Below are 21,757 nucleotides of genomic sequence, written 5' to 3' on the forward strand. Positions count from 1 at the left end.
AATCCCTTCCCCCCAAAAAAACCTTTCCTATCACCTTCTCAAAGCTCCTTGTAGTTCTGCTGTTGGTGAGTCATAGCAGAGGTTAAATGTACTTCATTGGGTAGTGGATTGACTTCTTAAATTGTCTTCCAACTCCAAGAATGTATTATACTAAATATGATGTGGACAGACTTTAGAAAAAATAGTGTGGTGTAAGCAGGGGGTATACGGTTTAACAAAAGGCTATTCAAAAAATGTGTGCTCTACACTTTTAAATTTAGTTTGCATTGTTTACATTTTCTTCATAGCATTCTCTTTTTGTAATGAAATTTTAATTTTTGTTTAGTTTTCAATATTCATTTTTATAAGATTTTGAGTTCCAAATTTTTCTCCCTTCCTCTCATTCCCCTCCCCAAGACAGCAAGCAATCTGATACAGGTTACACATGTGCAATCATGTTAAACATATTTCACATTATTCATGTGAAAGAAGAATCAGAACAAAAGGGGAAAACAAAAAAAAACAGAAGGAAAAATAGATGACACAGTTCTTTCTCTGGAGGTAGATAACATCTTCTGTCAGAGTCTTTTGGAAATGTGTTGGATCATTGTATTGCTGAGAAGAATTAAGCAATTCATAGTTAATTATCACACAATGTTGCTGTTCCTGTGTACAATGTTCTCTTGCTTCTGCTCACTTCATTCAGCATCAGTTGATGTAAGTCTTTCCAGGTTTTTCTAAAATCTACCTGCTCATCATTTCTTATAGCACAATAGTATTCCATTATATTCATATACTACAACTTGTTTAGCCATTCCTCAATTGACAGGCATTCCCTCAATTTCCACAAAAAAGCTGCATCTCATGAAAATAAAAATATAGGACTGGACTTGTAGGATCTGGGTTCAAACGCTAGTTCTGCCAGTTACTATGAGGGTGATCTTGGGCAAAGCACATACTTCCTTTTTTGAGCTTTAGTCACCTTATCTGTAAAATGAGGATAATTGGACTAGATTAGTGGGGTCAAACTCAATTAGAAGTGGGGACCTATAAACAGTAGATAAGGAGCCCTGTAGGATCCATACTGACTTAGAAAACTATACATTAACATTATCTATGTTTTATTATAATTTTGTTTAATGGGTAAATTATTTTTCAGTTACATTTTAATCTGGTCCCATTGCACTAGAGAATGCTGTGGGTCAGCTTGCTTGACCCCTTTGGACTGGATGACCTCTAACTACCCTTCCAATTCTAAATATATGAGCCTCTGTGACAGGTCCTACTGGGTACCCCTAATGGTCTCCTTGCATTCAACACTAATCTTTTTTATCCAAATGTCTCAAAGGATTAAAAGAAGGGAAATGACAAGTCTTCTCTCTAGGAATCCAGCCCTATGATGATGTCATTAAATTTGATAGTCACTCCATTCAGTATAAGAATCTACTTTTCTACAATGTGAGTGAGTCTTCATAGGAAAAAAACTATTGTAGATACACAGGTTGATCATAGACTCCAGCTTGGCTTAGTTTAACACATAAATCTGGCTTCTTTTATTGCTTCTTTGCTGCTTCACCCCCACCAGAGACCTTCTATCCCCAGGCCTAGAGCCTTGAGAAAGCAAGTTTTTGTTTTGTTTTCTCCTTGATGTAACTATGACCCCTTCCACCAATCACATTCTAGCTTTCTTTTCTCCCATGGCCAGAAATCTCTTTAATTATTAACTTGTCTCCCACTAGTCCAGCTTGTGACCACATTCCCAGTCTGATCTCTCCCCCTCCACCTCTTCAATTAATTTAGCTCTTAAAGGTCATCCCCCTCTCATCTTTCCCTCCTATCTATCTGTCTCCTTCTCCTTTTGTCCCCAAGCTACATGGACATGTATCTTATTTTGCTTTAAAATCTGTTGGATGGCCCATTACCACTGTAGAAGTTCACATTGACTTTTAACAAATGTAGAGTCTGCAAATGGCAGGAAGCCTGGGCAGCTCCACATAGCTAAAAGATAAGACCTTTATTTGAAACTCTTCTTACATCTTCCTACAGAAAATATGGACATACCTGTTAATACCTTATTGATAAAACTGATAACATCAATGAAGATGAGCATTTAAGCTTCATCTAAGGTGTATGTTGGAACCAGGCCTATAAAATGGAGGAGGGAGGAAATGGGAGTAGGAAGAAAAGACAATAACCATTCAGCTCAGATATGACCCAAACCCATGTCTCAGACCTAACTCTACCAGTTAGGAATCTATTAACCCCAAACTAGTCACTATGTTTATATCATGCCTTGTCGACCACAAAATTCTACATAAGTGAATTATTATTATTAAGATCTCCTACCTTGTCACCTTGGCATCTCCCCCAGTGGCCCTGTCACAGTGTCAAAGAATACCCATTAGAGATTTATTCTTCTGTGTTAGAGCTCATCTTAAATGAGGTGATGGCCTCATGTCATGTCATGTCAATGAGATATTAACAGGAAATATCCATTACCTTATTACTCCAATCATCATACACTCTGACCTCTCTGGTTGGACCTCCACTATAATATTGTCTTCCCCATTAGAATGAATGATCCTTGAGGGCAGAGAATTGCTTGCTTGTATGTATATGTATTCCCAGCACTTAGCACAGTGCCTGGCTTACAATAAATACATTTTCATTCATTCATTCATTCATTCATTCATTCATTCATTCATTCATTCATTTATGTCTATATCTTCCATAGGAAGATAGAATCCTAGAGGAATTGCCAGGGCTCCTTGTGCCTTTCCAGGAATCTGTTGTTGAATAAGTATTCTTTGTCCCTAAATCTGTACAATTTCCTCCCTCTGCCCCCTTTGTTTTCATTGTTTCTCTCTGCCTGGAAAGTCCACAGACCCCTTCTCTGCATATCGAGCTCAAAATGCTACTTTCTCTATGAAGCCCTCCCTGATAGCCCCCAAGGTATCTCTCTACTTAAATTCCTACAGATTCTTATCGGTATCACTCATGTGACACTTAACCCCATTATGCCTTTCACTGTGGTTGATTCTGTTAGGAATCTTACCATCCCTATTAGATGGTAGGTGAATTAAGGGCAGGGACCTCATTTTTAGCCTGATTTTTATTTGTATTCCCCATAAGACTGAGCAAAAATAGTAATCAGCTTAATGAATAAGAAAGGGAGAGAATTACTTTTCTTCCTCCTGAAGCCAAAAGTACACAGCTCAGCCTTTGGCTGGATGGCAGAATAAAGGAGACAAACTATAAACCAAAAGGTCAGGACCTAAAGGATGAGTCTGTACACTAGATAGGTGAAGTCAAGACGTATCTGAAAGGAGCGATCTAATCATTTGCTTGAACTAAATATGAACTTGGCCAGGCAGAGGATAGGAACCAGGCAGGAGAAAGGGGTCCTGCTTATGAAGAGAGGCTGAAACTCAAGGATTTGGTCTTTAACAGAGAAATGTATCCTCTTAATCCATGACAAAATGAGGAGTTACAGAAGTTGCAGAGACACGGATTTAGCTTCAACAGGAGGAAAACCTGACTAAAGGTTAGAGATGCCCTAAAGTGAAATGGACTTTCTCCAGTGGTCATAGTGGAAAACTTCAAACAGAGGCTAGATGACAAATGGTCAAGGCTGTTGTAGGAGGGATTCTGGCCAGGTTTGAATTCAGGAAGATAAATTGAATTCAGGAGTATGAGTCTTCCTGACCCTAGGCCCAGCCTTCTATCCTCTGTACTACATAAACCTTAAAGGTATGAACACACACACACACACACACACACACACACACACACACACACACACACACACACACCTAGGTGGAACAGTAGATAGATCATTAGAACTGTAATCAGGAAAACCTGAGATCACCACCCTAGGCAAGTTACTTAACCCTATTTGCCTCAGTTTCCTCACATGTAAAATAAGCCAGAGAAGGAAATGGAGAGCTCCTTCACTCTGTATTATCTAGCATATATATCCCCAAGTAGAATCTAAATATTTCCCTGATTTCTATTTTTCTACCAACTTAGATAAATGAGTTTATTTAATATTTGCTTTTAGTGTTTATTGTGGAAGTGGTATATGGTGGGATGGGAGTCAAACATTGGATATATCTTAGAGCCCTCCATTCTCACCAAAGAATAGTGATCAGGAGTATCATTGAACCTAAAAGCTCCTTCCGCTAGAATAATAATATTTAAAGGAACAGATAGATATAATTCTATTTTGGTACCCCCTCCCTCTTGAGAAAAGTAGAGGGGTCAGCCTCTGACCCCTACCTCTTGCTTCCCCTTGTGGCAAGAATCAAAGTCTTTCTTGGAGAAGGGTAGGGGCAAGAAATGCTAAAAAATGTCTATTCTTGTCTCTCTGTTAGGCACCTCACAGACAAATCAATATGTACACACATAATCTACATGGGCAAAAATAAAACACCATCTCCACAAATCCCACTTACAGAGAGACAACAGAGATGACAGAGACAGAGAACCAGCCTAGACTATGTTTAACTCTAGAGGCATTCTAATGCTCATCCTGCTCAAAGAGATAGAAATGTATCAAGTAGACCAAAGGTATATGATCCTGGCTATGTCATTCTGTAAGAGCTGTAACACTTTCCTAAGAAGGAGAAGGAGATGGCAACAGTAGCAGTGTCTGAATGAAGGCTGTCTGGAAGAGAATGTGTTTCATAGCGTGTAACAACAAACAGGAGACAGCAAGAGCAGAGAGAGCTGAGAAATATCAGGCCCAAACAGGAACCCCCCTAGAAGATGATTAGGATACCCTCGAGGTAAATTGGGGCCAGTGATGTCATAAAAAGTGCCACAATGAACAAACCTGACATCAGATAGCAAATTATCTGCTCAGAAATTATGAGAATGATATGGGGGTTCTGTTACTGTCTATGGAAGATATGGCATGTTATAAACCCCCCCAAACAAAAATTAAAATTTATTCAAGTACCACTTATATACCATAGAAGACCTTAGTTTAAGTACTGACCATCAATCTTAAGATGCCATGAGATCTTGGTCTAGTCACTTAACTTCTTTGGGACTCAATTTTCTAATCAGTCCAACTGTAGACAAGATGGCAATTCCCACAAAAGAGTATCTGTGGAATCCAGTGGCCATGAGCTCTGTCACTGAGTGGAGAACAAAGAGGTCTGTCTTGACAATAATATCTAATGGACTCTGAGAGTTTTTCATTTAATCCATGGCACCATCTCACCCCAAACCCCTTTTGGTGTTTTCTTTGCCTTAGGAGCTACATATTCTGAGGTTGTTGGGGGGGGGGGCTACAAAGTTTTTGCTTCGGGGCAGAAGATCAAACATTTCCCCATATTATTCAAGTTAGGCTGCCAAGCAAAGCTTTGCTCCAAAGGAACTGGGGTCATGTTCTCAGCCTGGTAGTAAGTGACCTGCTGAATCAAAGATCTTGCCAATCCAAAGGTATGCTTCACAGGCTCAGCACTACCAGGGGAAACCCAAGAGGCCAAGGGTCAAGTCCAATGCCCACAGCTTGTATATCTCCAGGATAAGGCATGATAACCTCCTGAAGAGGAAAAATTTAGCTGCCGCACAAATTAAAATTAATTCAGACATCAAGAGCCTTTAATTTTTTTTTTTGAAATTTCTGGATTTGAAGAGTGTTATCTATGAAAAGGGCTTTCTCAATACCTCCTTGAATAAAACAGGACAAAGTTTTTTGTTTTGTTTTGTTTTGTTCCCCCACACACACACACACATGATTTCTTTGGTATAAGTAACTTCAAGTAAGGAACCTCCCATTCCCAATACAGATCAGCCTCAGTCCGATCTGCAATTTATAGTCTGTGAGAATTGCTGAGAGACACTGGGAGGTTAATTGACTTACTCGGGGTCACACAGCCAGTTCCTTTCAGAGGCATGACTTGAACTCAGAGCTTTCTGACTCCAAGAGAGGCCCTTTATCCACTATGCTAGGCTGATCATTAGCCCTTTGGCAGAGGAAACCAGAAAAAGGAGATTTAGGGATGTCGCTCAGGTCCCACAGCAAGCTAGTTACAGAGCCAATCAATCAAAAGACATTTATTAATCACCTACTGTATGTTACGTGGCATAGTAGTTAGAGCACTGGCCCCTGGGGGGACCTGAGTTCAAATGTGAACTCAGACACCTGGGCAAGTCACTTAACCCCAATTGCCTTAAACATCCAGGGATATCTCCAGTTGTTCTGATATATATTTTGCCACTGGACCCAGATGGCTCTGGAGAGAGTGAGGTTGGTGACCTTGCATAACCCTCCCTCACTTAAATCCAATTCAGTGCAAGTCTGACATTACCCCAATGTCAAACAACAACTATGTGCTAGGCATTATGCTAAACACTTGCAATACAAAACCAAAAGCAAAACAGTCTTTACCCTCATTCAATGTAGAAACTTACATTCTAAGGACAACATCTATATACCAAGACTCAAGATTCCTCTATCCACTACATCACACAGCCAGTCTGCTATCTTTGCTTCAGGTTTCCAGGTAAGGCAGGGGTGCTTCTGTTTCTTTTTATAAAATGGCACTAATATATCTAATTTATAGATTATTTAGGCCACTTAGTGCCTCTTTTCCTCCTCCTATTTAGCAGGGTAGTACCACTATACCTCACCCCCCTCAACTTCCCTTGGCTAATGGAAATACATGATTTCATCCATGTCAGTACTCTCATGTACTGACATGGCAACCCTTCCAGGCCTCAATGAATAGTTTTATGAATTATTGTGTCTAAAAAGGTCAACACCTAGTGGCTCACCTTTGGAAAATGAGCCTCTGAATTTAGCTACAGAATTCCTCAAATTGCACACATGCAACCTGTCCAACCCAAGGCTATACTTAAATTATTTCCACTGTTCCTAAAGAGCTATGGGGCTGTGCATATCCTTTGACCCTGTATTATCACTAGTAGGCCTGTATCCCAAAGAGATCAGAGATCATAAAAAAAAGGGAAAAGGACCCACATGTACAAAAATATTTATGGCAGCTGTCTTTGTGGTGGCAAAGAATTAGAAATTGAGGGAATGCCCATCAATTAAGGAATAACTGAACAAGTTGTGGTATATGACTACACTAGAATACTATTGTGTGGGGCAGCTAGGTGGCACAGTGGATAAAGCACCAGCTGTGAATTCAGGAGGACCTGAATTCAAATCCAGCCTCAGACACTTGACACTTACTGGCTGTGTGACCCTGGCTAAGTTACAACCCTCATTGCCCCACCAAAAATCAAAACAAAACAAAAAACCCCCCAGAACATTGTACACAGTAACAGCAACATTGTGCTATGATCAGCTCTGATAGACTTAGCTCTTCTCAGCAATACAATGATCCAAGACAATTCCAAAGGACTCATGGTGGAAAATGCTCTGCACATCCATTAAAAAGAACTACAGCATCTGAATGCAGATTGAATCATACTATTTCTACTTTTTTTGTTTTTTTTCTTTTTTGAAGTTTTTCCCTTTTGTTCTTATTCTTCTTTCACAACATGACCAATGCACAAATATGTCAAATGTGATTGTACATATACATATGTGATATAACCTATATCAGATTGTTTTCTGTCTTGGGGAGGGGAGAGGGAAGAGAGGGAGGGAGAAAAATTTGGAACTCAAAATCTTATAAAAACAAATGTTGAACTATCTTTACATGTGACTGGAAAATAATAAAATATTTTTAAGATTAAAAACAATATTTCCTGATGGTTAATCCCTCTGGTAGCTTTTGATGCATTAATGTAGCCAGGATCTTCCTTCTCATTATGAGAAGATGACAGTAGAGGAAGAAAAACAAATGATAACCAAACTTAAATGTATTATCACCCCCTCCCCACAGTTACCTCCCCAACCTACACTTGCACTGATGGGTTGGGATTCCAGAGGGATGCTGTTACTCTCAAGTTCTAGGGATAATAGGAGTAGAGCTGGAAAGGATGACAACTTTCTCATTTTACAGAGGAGGAAACTGAGGCTCAGAAAACATGAGGCATATGTGATAGAACCAGAATTTCCATGATATAGCTTCTTTCCTCCTACCCAAAACATTACATAGATAGATAGATGATAGATAGATAGAAAGAAGATAGATGTTGTTGTTTGTCCTTCATACTCAAAGAAGATCATGATACTAGGGTGATGTCATGACTTGCGCTGAATTGGATTTAAGTGAGGGAAAGAGAAAGAGAGAGACAGAGATAGAGAACAAAACTGATCCTAGTATCTGATTGGCCCTAGACACTAAGGGCATAAAAGGTCCCAGTCACATGAAGTCTAGGCAACTTGGTAAATGTCTGTGGACTACATGAGTCACCATATCCTGCCCTAATGGCCAGGTGCATTCCCTGTGGAGATGAGGGAGACTGTGTCTAGAGAAGCTATGTTGTTTTATATTCTCACTATTAGGGCAAAGTAAATCTCTTTTGTGTGAATGATTTAGTGCCTCACTTCATACCAACATGGAACCTGAACTAAAAGAGCACTGTTAGAGCCATGTTACTGACACAAGATTTGAAACAAGGTCTTCCTAATTCCAAATCTTGTATTCTATCTACTCCTACTAGACACTACTTCCCCAACAGATAACCCCGTTGGCAGCTTCTCTTAACAGCTCATGAATCCCCACCAGCATGTTTCCCAATAACAATCAGCCAGTAGTCTTGATTAGCTTTTAGCAAAGGCATTTATTTACTAAGATGGTACAGTGGGAATAGTTGGTGTAACATTCCTCCAAAAGGCCTGGGTTGTACTCTCCCACAAATATACACACAGTATTCACAAGAAGAGTAAATTCAAAAAGGATTCAGTGGTAGTGAAGTACCCATATAGAATACACAGGTGGCACAGGGTAATCCACAACTCCTAGTACTTCAGGACCTGGAATTTCTTTCACTTCATGAAATCCTCAAGTAGGTCACTCCACTGGTAGCTAAACTAGGTTGACTCCTCACAAGACAAAGTCTCTACTGAACAGGTTAATCCACTAGATTCCCTGGGCTGGCTCCTTGGTGGGCAGCTGGAATTCCTACCATCTTTAGATTCAGCCACACTTATAACTCTCAGCTGGGGAACTGCCCTTGCCTTAGGCCAGCAGATGGGTAGAAAATTGGGACTTTGTCTAATGGAAAGAGCCTAAGCCTGTCAGAAGTCAGATGACCCTTTAAGTTTAAATCCTAGGATAAAAAGGCAACTCCACCCCTACCCTACTTTTTCTTTGGCTCATTTTTCTTAGGATTTTCCTCTCTCTCTCTCTCTCTCTCTCTCTCTCTCTCTCTCTCTCTCTCTCTCTCTTCTGTTCCACCTCTCCTCTTCTTTCTTCTTTCTCTCACCTTCACTTTAGTATGATCAGGATTCATATACATATTGAACTGTTATAAAAGTATTATTCTCTCTTATAGGAAAAAAAGACATATCTTGTCCCTCCCTTTAAAAATAGGTTCCCCTTCCTCACTCCTAAGCTACAAACATTCAACAACTAAGCCAGCTAGGGCCGATGGTGCTTAAATGTTTTTATAACAACTTCAAATAGCATGAAGGATAAAATTTAGCCATTGGGGGAACAACTGCCTAAAAAAGGCAGATGCATGAAGCTACATCCCATAAGGAACAAAATAGTCTTTTCTCTCCTCTTATTGCCCCCTCCCTTCAACAATGGAGTTGAGAAGCACAACAGAGATTAGTTTAGATTGGTAAAAGGAGAGCAGCCCACTTAACCAGAAAGTTAGTAAAAGAAAAAAGTAAAAGAAAGTGTTAGGGACCAAGTATGCCCATCTCAACTAACCCTTCCATGATCTGTGGCTCCACTCATAACCAATCTAATCTGGTCTGGTCCAGTTCCTACTCTGCTCTCATCAATGCCTCGGGCTCCATAACCTCCACTCAAATCTGTCTGCCAGTTGGTGATCAGCAGCCATTATGAAGCTCCTTGATCAGACCATCCCAAAAGTCCCAACCAGGGTTTCATCCAGATCTCCAGTCTCTTCAGCATGGCTGCCCTTCTCAGAAGTATATAACGTTCAAAATCGCAGGCACTTCAGGAACTCTGGATAATCTGTCTCCCTACACATAAGTCTTTTCAGTACCTCAAGTTTCCAAGGTAAAACCTCTGGGTATATATAACCTCTGGGTAATATAACCAGGGTTATATTATGAACATTCACAATAATCCCTGATCTTACTAAATCCCAAGTGTTATAAGGTTCCAAGGTGTCAAAGCATTTTGAAAAGGAAAAAGAGCTATTCCAATAGGAAGTTTTATTGTGATAATCACTTTGACTATGATTGTAAATTGATGCAAGCCATATGCATGAGGATCAACACTCCCTTAAGAAAGAGTAGACTAAGCTCCCTTATCTAGGAACAAAAAGCATTTTTTGGTTCAATGAATGAAAGTCTGGTCCAGTGGCATATATGCCTCTTGTATGTGTTCACATTGTTGTCAGTATTTTCCCTAAGTAGTACCACCTCTCCTACCCTGATTCCATACCTCACATATGTCTGTATTATCCCTTGAATATATTTTTTTCAAGACTGAGTTTCCCTATCTGTTATAGGCTGGGAGTACAAGGGCCACTCACTGACCCAACCCCACTGCTAATCTACATGGAAGCTTTGACATTGTCTATTTCTGACCTGGCTCCCTCCTTATGCACCCCTGCTCATAGCGGTGTTAGACTTTACACCTGATAAGCTTTAGTCCTAATGCACCTTAAAATCCTGGAACTCAGTTGATCCACCAGCCTCAGTCTCCTCTGGTAACAGGGATTACAGGCTTGTGCCATCCTACCCAGCGCATGAATGATTCTTAATTCAGTGGGAATTCAGTGGGAAAGCACTGCTTAATTCAGAGTAGAACCTTTATCACCCATCTCAGTGGGCAGGGAGCCAAGCTGCCTGGGTTTGGGAATGGGAATGCAGAAACAATACCAAAACTGATGCTCAGGAAGGTGAAATTACTTCCACAAGATCACACAGGGAATAAGTGGCATAACCAAATTAAATGGAGAGAGAGAAAAACAGAAGGAAGATGAGCTATTATACATGGGGAGGGGAAAGTACAGTAATCCTTCACTTGTACAATCTCCAAGTACACTGAGAAATATATTCTATAAAAGTGAAGTAAAATAATTACACTGACTTGAATTTTCATCTTTCAGCCTTCCTCCTCCCTGACACCATAGAGTGAGATGGTTACCCCCAGGAGTTCTAAACCCCTGAGCCTCAGATCTCTTTGTTCCCAAATGGTTTCATCTGCTACAGATGAGATGATAATAAGGGGAGAAGTAACCCTGGCCAAAGCAGCTATACTCAGCAGGTTGGGATATCCTAGGGCTTGATGCACTGTCCAAAGAATTCCAGGGCACAGGAGGCACTAGAGAGCAAGACCCCGTCAGTCTCCCATTCTCTTCAGCCTCTCACCACCATCATGAAGCTACTCCCTCACCTCTCCCTAGGGTTAGGGACTGGAAAGCAGAACACAGCAGATGTGAATTCAGTGAGCTGTCTGTGTGCAGTCTTGTTACAGAGGGTGTTCTGGGTCGAGGGAAAAACAGTAGTTGGAACACTGAGCCTGGCTTAGGTGAGCACTTCACCCCTCAGTTGCCCAGCCACAGTCGAATGCATAAGTCTCGAGAAAGCCCTCATGGGCAAAGCTCCAGTCACAGCCAGGCCAGAAGTGGTATCACTGCTCCTCAGAGACCCCAGAGCAGTGGGGTGGGGTAGGAGACATCCTGGCATGTGTACGCTGATGGTTAAAGAGGAAGCGAGACTCTCGGAAACAGCGCCTGCACTGGGAACACTGGTATGGCTTCTTGCCGCTATGGATTCGCCGATGGGTGAGCAGATTTTGTTTGAGGCTGAATCGCCGTCCGCACTCAGGACATGGGAAGGGACGCTCACCTGTGTGGGTACGCTGATGGACAGAGAGGTTGTGCTGGATGCTGAAAGCCTTGCCACACTCAGGGCAGATGTACAGAGCCCTCCCTGTGCCATTCAGTCCAGCATGGGCCTTATGGTGCCGAACCAGGCTAGATTGCTGAGGGAAGGTCTGGCCACACAAGAGGCATCTGTATGCCTGTTCCTCTGCTGGGTGGTGGATAATGAGGCCCTGCTCATCACTGGGACTGTCCTCTTCATGTGCCTCAGGAGGCTCTCCTTCTGGGGGGGACAGGTCCGACATGGGCACTTCCAAAAGCACGAGGGTTCCATTCATTAAGTCACCAGCCTCTAGGGAGATAGGAACAGAGAGAAAGGGTATAGGGTAATGAAGTGGTTCTGACCCTCAGCTCCATGATAACCCCCTTCCCCAGCTGGAGGCAGTGTGGAAATTTGGAATGAAAGGACCTGGCTTGGACTGATAACTTGTCTCATTCGGACAGGCCACTTATTGGCACCAAGCTTCAGGTGCCTCATCTGTAAGATGGGGGAGTTATACTAGAAGAAGTCCAGCTCTCCATCTTTTAATCCTACCCTCTTGAGCTGGAGAAGAGTAGCAGCCTCTCAACAATTTATCTGTAATCAGCTTTACTTCCCACTCTTCCTTATTGCAATCAGGGTGATCGACCTATAGCTAGAAGGGAACTTAGAGGCCATCTTGTCCAACCCTCTAATTTTACAGATAAGTAAACTGAGCTCCTGACTTGCTCAAGGTGACACAGCTAGTAAGCCTTAGAGGAAGGATTTAAACCAATGGGAATCCTCTGACTCCCAAGTCAGCCTTCTTTCCACTGAAGTCAGCCTCAATTCCAGGCAAACTAGTTTACTCCAAATGGAATAAACCTTAGACCTCTAGATACACCATTTTCCCCAGCTAAAACCAATAAAACCCCTCCAAATCTCACCCATTCTTCCAGGCCCCTCACATCTGGTTCCTCTTCTTCCTCCTCTGCTTTCTCTGACCAGTCTAGCCCAGGGAAATTTCCCTGCTTAGATCTCCTAAGGAAGTTACTAACATTTTACATATAAGATCACAGGATTCAATTCTAGAAGAGACTTGAGATTGCCTAGAACAGAGGTGGTTAACTCAAGACCCAATATACCCCCAGTGCCAGATTAAAATTTAATTTGGAAATATTTAATAAAATAAATAAAATACAATGCAACATAGATAATGTTAATTTGTGGTTTTCTGACCCCACAGGGGCAGGGATCCTTTTCTATTTGGGTTTGATATCAGTGGTCTGGATCAAACCCATCATTTTACAGATGAGGAAAGAGAGAACCAGGATGTAGCAAAGCCAGTATCTGGGTGGAGATTCTCTGATTCTAAATCCAGTATTTTCTCACTATGTCATTGCTGTTGTTGTTATTGTTATCTTTTGGAGGTTTTTGTGGGGCAATGGGGGTTAAGTGACTTGCCCAGGGTCAGACTGCTAGTAAGTGTCAAGTGTCTGAAGCCAAATTAGAACTCAGGTACTACTGAATCTAGGGCCTGTGCTTTATCCACTGTACCACCTAGCTGCCCTTGTTATTGTTATCTTAATCTGGAACTGTGACTCCATTGTCATGGGGAGTTCCTGGTACAGAATCTCCCTCCTCTGATATAGGCCAGCAACTCATATGTAAGCTCTATTCTAAGAAAGTTTCCTTTCAACACAAGGACTATCCATGATTCCAGAGGAGAGATGAAGAAGCATGCTGCCCAACTTCTGACAGGGAGGTGATGGAAGGACTCAGGATGCAGAATGAGACATATGTATTTTTGGACATGGCAAATGAAGGAATTTGTTTTGTTTGACTATGCATAAGGTTTTTTCCTTCTTTTATTAATGATGGGGGGAGATAGAAGATATTTGTTGGTTGAAAAATATAAAATAATTTTAATAAGTAAATAGCATGAAAAAAGGTTTCCTAAAGAAGAGCAAGGTCAAGTGGCTTCCCGATACTGAGAGTACAATAGATTTGAAGTAGTGCTTAAACCCAGGTCCCCAAGCACATTACATAGTGCCTCAAATATCATAGGTGCTTAATAAGTGCTTGTGGATCGATTGCCTCCTGACTTCAAGGCCAGTTTCCCTCCATTGCACCACACTATTTTACAAATGTGCAGTAACTTTTCATATCATGTCCACAACTGGAGACCACATTATTATCCCTGAGGATGTCAGTGATGATGCCTTCTGTTTCTCTGTATCCTTATACTACCAGAAGTGAGCATTCACTAGGGTAGTTAAGAAATATTTGTAGATTAACTCAAATTAATTCTGGGATTCCTTCTGTGAGATTAAAATTGGATATTAGATCATAAACCTACCCTACTTAACCTTTCCCTTAATTTATCTCCCAGACTAGTAAATGGAAGAAGCTTCTGGTTTTCTAGATAGAGCTTTTATTGTATGGTAGTCACAAGGTGATGTTGATTAGAAGGATAGGAAAGTAGAAATACAATACAAATCATCTTAAGTCTAGGCTTAGTCTATATTCCGTATAAAACTCACCAAAAGCCGAAGGCCACCTTTGGGGAGAGAGACTGAGTCAAGCACGTGCTGTTAACCGAGAGCCGGGCCGAGTCAAACTCCAGTCCGTGTCTGTCTGTGCAGAGCAGCCAGGAGACCAGCGGAGCAGGAAAAAAAAGGCCCACTTCCGTTCTCTCCTTGCCTTTTAAGCTCGCACCCTGGAAGTGGAGTGCTAGCAGGCAGTCTGACGTGCGCAGCAGGCGGACTGGGGTGCGTAGCTCATGCCATTGGTCTCCTACCCGAAAGGGTGGTCCTTAAAAAAAAACTGGCATCTTTCAGTTATCCTAACCGACTGTTAAAAAACTTTCATATTTTTTTTTACCACACTTCATTTGTCATTTTGAAGTCCCAAAGGTCCTCTCTCCCACAAGGTACACACACCAGTGTAGTAAAGATACATATACATACATATGTGTATATACATACATACACATATATATGCATATATGTGTGTGTGTATATGTATACACACATATTTACTTTAGTTAGTTAGCTAAGTTGTGCAGTGGGGAGAGTGTGGGACTTGGAGTAAAGAAGGTTCAAGTTCTAATCCTTTCTCAGATATATACTAACTGTGTAACCCTGGGCAAGTCATTTAACTTCTGTCTTCCTCAGTTTCCCCAACTGTAAAATGGGGATAACAGTAACACCTCACAGGGCAGTTGTGAGAATTAAATGAGTTAATGCATGTAAAGCATTATACAGATGATAGCTAGCATTAGAATTATTACATTATTTTAAAAAAAAACACATAATGTTTATAAGGTCCTTTATACTTTCTTTTAGCATTTTCTTTCCTACTTCAAGGCAGGCAAGGGTTATTTAGTCCCATTTTCCAGATAAGGAAAATGAGGCCTCAGAAGGGTTCAAGTCAACAAATTTAATTCAGTAAACATTTATTAAGTGCCTACTGTGTGCTCAGCCCTGGTGATACAAAGACAGAAATTACTTGTTCAAGTTAGAAGAAGCAAGACTTTAATCCAGAGTTCCTGTCTCCAGCTTTCCCCTATACCTTTGGTCCCCAACCTTTCCTAGAATCAGTCAACAAACATTTATTAAGCACCTACTATGAACCTGATACTGTACTAAGCCTGGAAGGAGGAGGCAGATTGATCACATTTCTAGCCCCTGGAGAGGCACTGGCCATACTTGTTTCCTGTCCCCCAATTCTGTGATTTAGTCCCAAAGGCCAGACTCCAGAAGTTTGAGGATAAAAGGTCCTGTTTTGTTTTTTCCCTTCCCTGTATCCACTGTGATATTCCCGTCCCCTCTCCATCTTCCCACTGTAGAGGGGAGGGGAAGGAGGGAAAGGAGAAGCAGAGATAAACTGGGGATATTTGGGAGCATCAGGGAAAGTCAGAAGGGCAAAGATACACTAGGCCCTGCCTAGGCACAAACCCAAGTTCAGGGAGCAGACAGCTCCTTTCAAAGGTCCCAAGTCCTTCCAATGCATCCATCCCTGCATCGGAGCCCATTCAGATCTCCCTGCAATGTCTCCTGCCACCCCAACCCCTGCAGCCCAGGTAGTAGTTTGAAGTCATCTCCCTCACAACGTTAGTACAAGGAAGAGCCGGTGATGATTGCAGGCTGCTATCCCCAGCTCCTGTGCCCGTCCCTCTGTTCCAAACTCACAAGCTTGAATTGCGTCCCTGCTCTTCCTCCTGGCTTCGACCCCACGAGAGGCTGCGCTGCATGCCAGAAATACGGTAACTTTGGGTGCGAGAGCTGGTCCCCACAGCTTCAACGTAAATTTTCAGTAAATACGGTAAACTTCCAGCTAAGCTTCTCTTTTAAATAGATAGCCCTCCCGCAGCCACCCTTTTCCAGGTACCTTGGTCAGCAGCGGCTTTGAGTTATATCTGGGTGGAACTGCTAATCCACCCGTATCACCCCTCCACCCCCACCCCGCTGCAGCAAGCCTCCAGGATCATGCACAGAAAGGAGGCTGTAGTCGTGCTGCTGCCCCTCATCCCCAGGCCCCATGCACCAGCACTCTATTCTGTAATTACGGTAACCCACCCGCAGCGACCTCAGGCAGCCTTAGGTAAATAAGGTAATCATCCTGCTGTAAATGCCCACTCAGCTCTTCAGCACTTGGAAGACTCTCCGCGCGACTCTCAGAAAATACGGTAACGTTTCCGCAGTGATAACCTCGGTCCACCCACCACCTACCCCCGCCCCAAAGAGTCCAGAGCGCCCTTGGTAAATACGGTAACTGCGGCAGCAGTCCCTGGCTGGACCTGGGACTTACGTGATTCTGCTGTGTGCCTAGTCCTGAGCCCTCCCCTCCGACACTCGCCTGCACAGCAACCCCACCAGGCTGAGAGGTCTAACTGGTCCAAAGCGTGGACTGCAGAAGAAGGGAGGAGAGCTGGCGTTGGGGGAAGGGGCAACCAAGGCAGAGATTATTGGGGGAAGAAGTAGGATGCTCTCTATCCCAACCCCTGGGATCCCGAAATCATGATATTTCGAGCTGGAGAGGACTAGAAGTGATTTAGCCCATCTTGTTTCTTCTTGATGAAGAAACAGGCTCAGAGAAGTAAGTGAGTTGCCCAAGGTCACACAGGTGACAAAGGATTTGAAAACAGGGCTTCTGTTTCTCCAAAGCTTTGTGGCACAACAGATCTGACCAACAGTCTTCTGGAGGAAAGGCCAGGGACTCCCAAGGTCACCCCTGTTGTTGGGGACAGAATGGGTTGTAGAGAAACCTCAGGAGCCAGCCTAAAATCCTTAACCGTAACACATTCTTGACTTCAGGGAACTCCTCATTTACCCACTTGTGGGTCACTCAGACCTCCTTCTGCCCACTCACAGAGAGCAAGGATTCCCACTTCCTTTCTATTCTTGTTTCAAAATCCCCCTTCCCCCACCCCTACATACACATATACACCCAGATTCCTTACCAGCTGAGCCATGTTCTCATCTCTGTTTTAATAAAGCCAGGTCCCATATCAGACCAGAACTTAAATCGGCTTTCTTCCAGATGTGATATTAGTGGCTGGGAGGAAGCTAATGAACCCCTCCAAAGGAACCAGACCTGGGCTTTGGGCTTTACTTACCAGTGGCACTAGATTCCCTGCGAGGAGTGAATCCAGAGGGCCTGTCCTTCAAACTCAGGGTTTTCACCCTTCACTAGTCTCTAACCTGATCCCTGAACTGGAGGCATAATGCCTCATTAACCTGAAGTAGTTTTCCTTTCTTGGGTTCAATGCCCTCTTCCTCCCTCTAATCTAACAACAAAAAAAACAAAAGGCACCCTTATTTTTTGCCAAAGCTAACCTCTCCATCTATACCTCAACCCTTCCAAGTCATCTTAGAATTTCCATTCACATCCAATCACTTGCCAAGAGCATATTACTTTCTATTCACCCTACAACCACCTCAATTCCTGTTGTCATCTTTTCTCTCTACCGCATAGGTCCCTCTGCTCTGATAGGTCAGCTTTTGCTTCCATGCCTTCACTCCATTAATATTCCCTTCTCTCATGCATACTCAAATAATTCTTTCTCCGATGACTCCTTTTCAGCCTGCAAACACACTCCAAAAGACAATTTTCCCTTCACCCCACTACTCTTTCATCTTATACTCCTGTCTCTTCTCCTTTGCTGCCAAACTCCTCAAAATGGGAGTTTATAGTTTTCAATGCTTTGCAATTGGTCTAGGTACACTATCACTTCTAATGATCTTTCCTTCATACACCTTGACAGAGGTACTTGGTCCTTTGCTCTCTATGCTCTCCCTTGGGAATTTCATTCCTATCATAGCTTCAACTCCTGGTGCAGATGATCCCCAAACTAAATCTCCAGTCCCAACCCCTTTTCTGAGCTCCAGACTTACACCTTCAATTGTAATATAGTATTTCTCCAACTAGATGCCCTTTAGGTAATTTAAACTCAAAATGTTCTATAATGGGAGACCCGGCCTCCGAGTATACATCATATCCATGTGTGGATTGATGAGCTTGCTTTTGGTTATGCCTGATAGAAGAGTCTTTCACCCATCTACCCCCACACATGACTTCAGAGCAAATAAAGGTGTTGTTTCCTGTTGACTTACCAAGTAGTGTCACAAAGCCTTTTAACTGGCTGCTGAACAATAACTGGGTGTCTCTTAAAAAACAAAAACAAAAACAAAAAACAAAACACTGAGATAGATGGCCAGTTTCTCCCTGGTGACTTTAGTGAGATAAATGGGATAAGCCTCCTGGAAAGCTGAAGAGGTGGCAATTCATGGCCTTCAACACATGGTACTACTGTTTGTCTCTGTTATATTCCTTCTCACCTGATCTTAGGTGAAGGAGTATTGGAGACAGACAGGACAAGGTTATGATATTGAGAGTTCCGAAAGCCATCAGAGGTCCCCAAAAAAGGAGTCTATAAGCAGACTCACTCTAGAGGTGGATTGACCCAGAAGCCAAAACAGTTTCTGAGTCCTACAAGGAAGGAAACAATTTGTCCATTGGCTATGACACACCTAGAAGTGAACTCAGTGGGGTGGGGGTGGGGTGTTCAAGATCCCTTTGCAAAAGCTAATTGATAGGGGCAGCTAGGTGGTGCAGTGGATAAAGCACTGGCCCTGCATTCAGGACCTGAGTTCAAATCTAGCCTCAGACACTTGAAACTTACTAGCTGTGTGACCCTAGGCAAATCACTTAACCCTCATTGCACGGAAAAAACAATACAAAACAAAAGTTAATCGATGTTATCTGGTTAGTTGATATTGGAGAAATGTTAACTGGTAGGGGGAACATACCAAATGGGGGCTTGTGAGCATTAGTATTGGATAGCCCAAACTCTCAGTGTTCCCTGCTAAGGTCCTGAGGGGAGTAGTAGTAGCTACTCTTTGGAAAAAAGACCTGCCAGTGTGAGGGGGCTTGGGAGAGTGAACCCCCAGAGCCTATACCATAGTTCCAAACCACATCTACTATCTTTCCCCCCATCCTCTTCTTCCTTCTGACTTCACTATTGCTAGCTATGGCAACAACATTCATCCATCCATCCAATCTCCCATTTTCACAACCTTGGGATTATCTCCGATTCTTTCTTCTGTATCTTGCATATTCACTCAGGTATCTATCAATTGCAACATGAGACTACTGTCTCCTTCCAGATACTGTCTTTCTCCTTTGCTTTGATGATATGACATTCTACTTGTCTGACTCCTACATCTCTGGATGCTTCTCCTTTGTTTCTTTCACTGGCAATTCATCTTTCTCCTACCCTTTAAAAGTAGGCATCCTCTAAGGTTCTATCCTTGGCTGCTATCTTTTCTCTCACTGCACTCTCATCCACTCTCATGCTTTCAGTTATCACTTGGAGATGGATCCCAAATCTTTATCTTCACCTGCAACCTTTCCCCTAATCCATGGCCCCATATTTTCAACTCCATACTAGATAGCTCTGGTTGGCTGTGTACTATATAAAACTTGGATTCAAGAAGTCTATGTGTAAATTCATTGTCTTCTCTCAGAAACCTGCCAATTCTTTTAAATTCTCTATTTCTACTGATGACACACCAGGAGGCTGCATGGCACAAAAGGAAGAACATTGGATGTGGTGTTAAGGGATTTGGATTCAAATGTTGACTTTTCTACATACTACCTAGATAATCTTAGACAAGACTCTCTGGACCTGTTTCCTCAGTAAGATAATGGAATTGGACTCAGCCTCTGAAATGCCTTCCAGATCCAAATCTGTGAACCAGACACCCAAGTGTGTTGCTTCAAAGTCATATTTGAATTTGTTTTCCTGCATCCACTCAGTTGCCAAGTCCTCTTGATACTACCTCAGTAGAATCTTTCACATGTGTATGATATTCTCTATTTCCTCTATAACCACCCCAATTCTGGTTCTCATCTTTTCTCTCTACCCCATAGGTCCTTCCACTCTGATCAGCCAGCTTTTGCCTGAGCCAAGGTGGCCCACTCCACACCATGCTGTGCGTAGCATATCCTTCTCTTTATGTGTTGTCTTCTCCCATTCAAATGTAAGTCCCAGAAGGGCGAGGACCATCTTCCTAGCCTGTATTTGCCCCCCCTCCCCCCAATAGCCCAATTGCTCGGCACATAGTAAGCAAATGCTTTGTCATTCTATCACCTAATTTATTGATACAAGTATCTTGATTGGTCTTCTTGGTTCTAGTCTCTCTCTCTTTTCTTTTTATTTATTTTTGTAATTCTTAAACACCAAAAAAGAACATTTCCACATCCACAGAGGGACACAAAGAGGATTATATCTGAAACCATATTTCCACCTAGGCTTCTCTGAAATCATCTTTTCTAATTTCTTACAGCACAATAATGTTCCATTACATTCATATACAACTTTTTGTTCAGCCATTCCCCTTAGATTCTAGTTCTTTGCTTCCCCTACACCATATCCCTTAAATCCTCCCTTTAGGACCAACAAGTTAATTTTGTTTGCAGTTATTTCCTCTCCAGTATTATCCTCTCTCAATCACTTCTCTCTCCATACCTGACTTAGTTGAGTTTGATGTATTTTTATATAAAACTTTTCTGCATGTGTTCAGCCCTCCTTTGTTTATTTTGAATAAGAGTGAAGTACATGTTTGATCATCATGATCCCTATTTGTCCTCATGCATACCAATTATGAGAAATAACAAGTTCCATTCCCCTTTTTTTCCATATTAGTATATTTCTCTAATTCTCCCTTCTCTCTCCCCTATTCAAATCCTCAGAAAAGAATGGATCTACTCCTAGCACCTGTTTTTTCTTATTTTAATTCTCACTTTTTATCTTACTTAGCTCTCTGGAGACACTGAGGTTACTGCTTCTCCCTTCATCAGAATGTTAGCACCACATCATCATACCACTCCTTTCAATTGTTCAAATAAATTTACCTTTCTAGGTTTCTCTGGACTCTTTCTTGTGTTTGTATTTTTAAATTCCTATATTCAGCTGGGTTTTTTGTTTGTTTTTTCATCAGAAATGCCTCAAAGTCTTTTCTTCCATTAAAGGTTGGTGGGGGTTTTTTTCCCCTATAGGTTTATAGTCAGCTTACCATAGTAAGTTTTACTTGGTTATTAGCTTTTATCTTTTACCTTTTGGAATACTGGACTCTAAGATCTTCTCTGATTTATAGTATAAGCTGTCATGATCTTGATTGTGGTTCCTTTCTAGATGCTTACAGTATTTTTTTCTCTGATGTGGGGACTCTGGATTTGGCTATGACATTCCTGGAACTTTTCCTTTTGAGGTTGCTTTCAGGAGGTGATCAATGGGTTCTTTCTATCTTTACTGTGCTTTCTGGTTCTGAAATATATAGACAGTTTTCATTTGTG

General features: G+C 42.1%; 1 protein-coding gene across 1 annotated transcript in view; it reads right to left on the bottom strand.

The window, feature by feature from the left end:
* Positions 1-8,691: 8,691 nt before the first annotated feature.
* Positions 8,692-21,757, bottom strand: part of LOC122728051 (zinc finger protein 22-like) — a 32,600-nt gene continuing 19,534 nt past the window's right edge. Inside the window, exon 2 of the mRNA XM_043966131.1 lies at positions 8,692-12,229. Coding sequence (XP_043822066.1) covers positions 11,685-12,215 — 531 coding nt within the window. The 5' untranslated portion in view covers positions 12,216-12,229 and the 3' untranslated portion in view covers positions 8,692-11,684. The remainder of the gene's footprint in view (positions 12,230-21,757) is intronic.

The sequence above is a fragment of the Dromiciops gliroides genome, chromosome 5, assembly GCF_019393635.1.
Source record: "Dromiciops gliroides isolate mDroGli1 chromosome 5, mDroGli1.pri, whole genome shotgun sequence".
NCBI classification, from domain to species: Eukaryota; Metazoa; Chordata; class Mammalia; order Microbiotheria; family Microbiotheriidae; genus Dromiciops; species Dromiciops gliroides.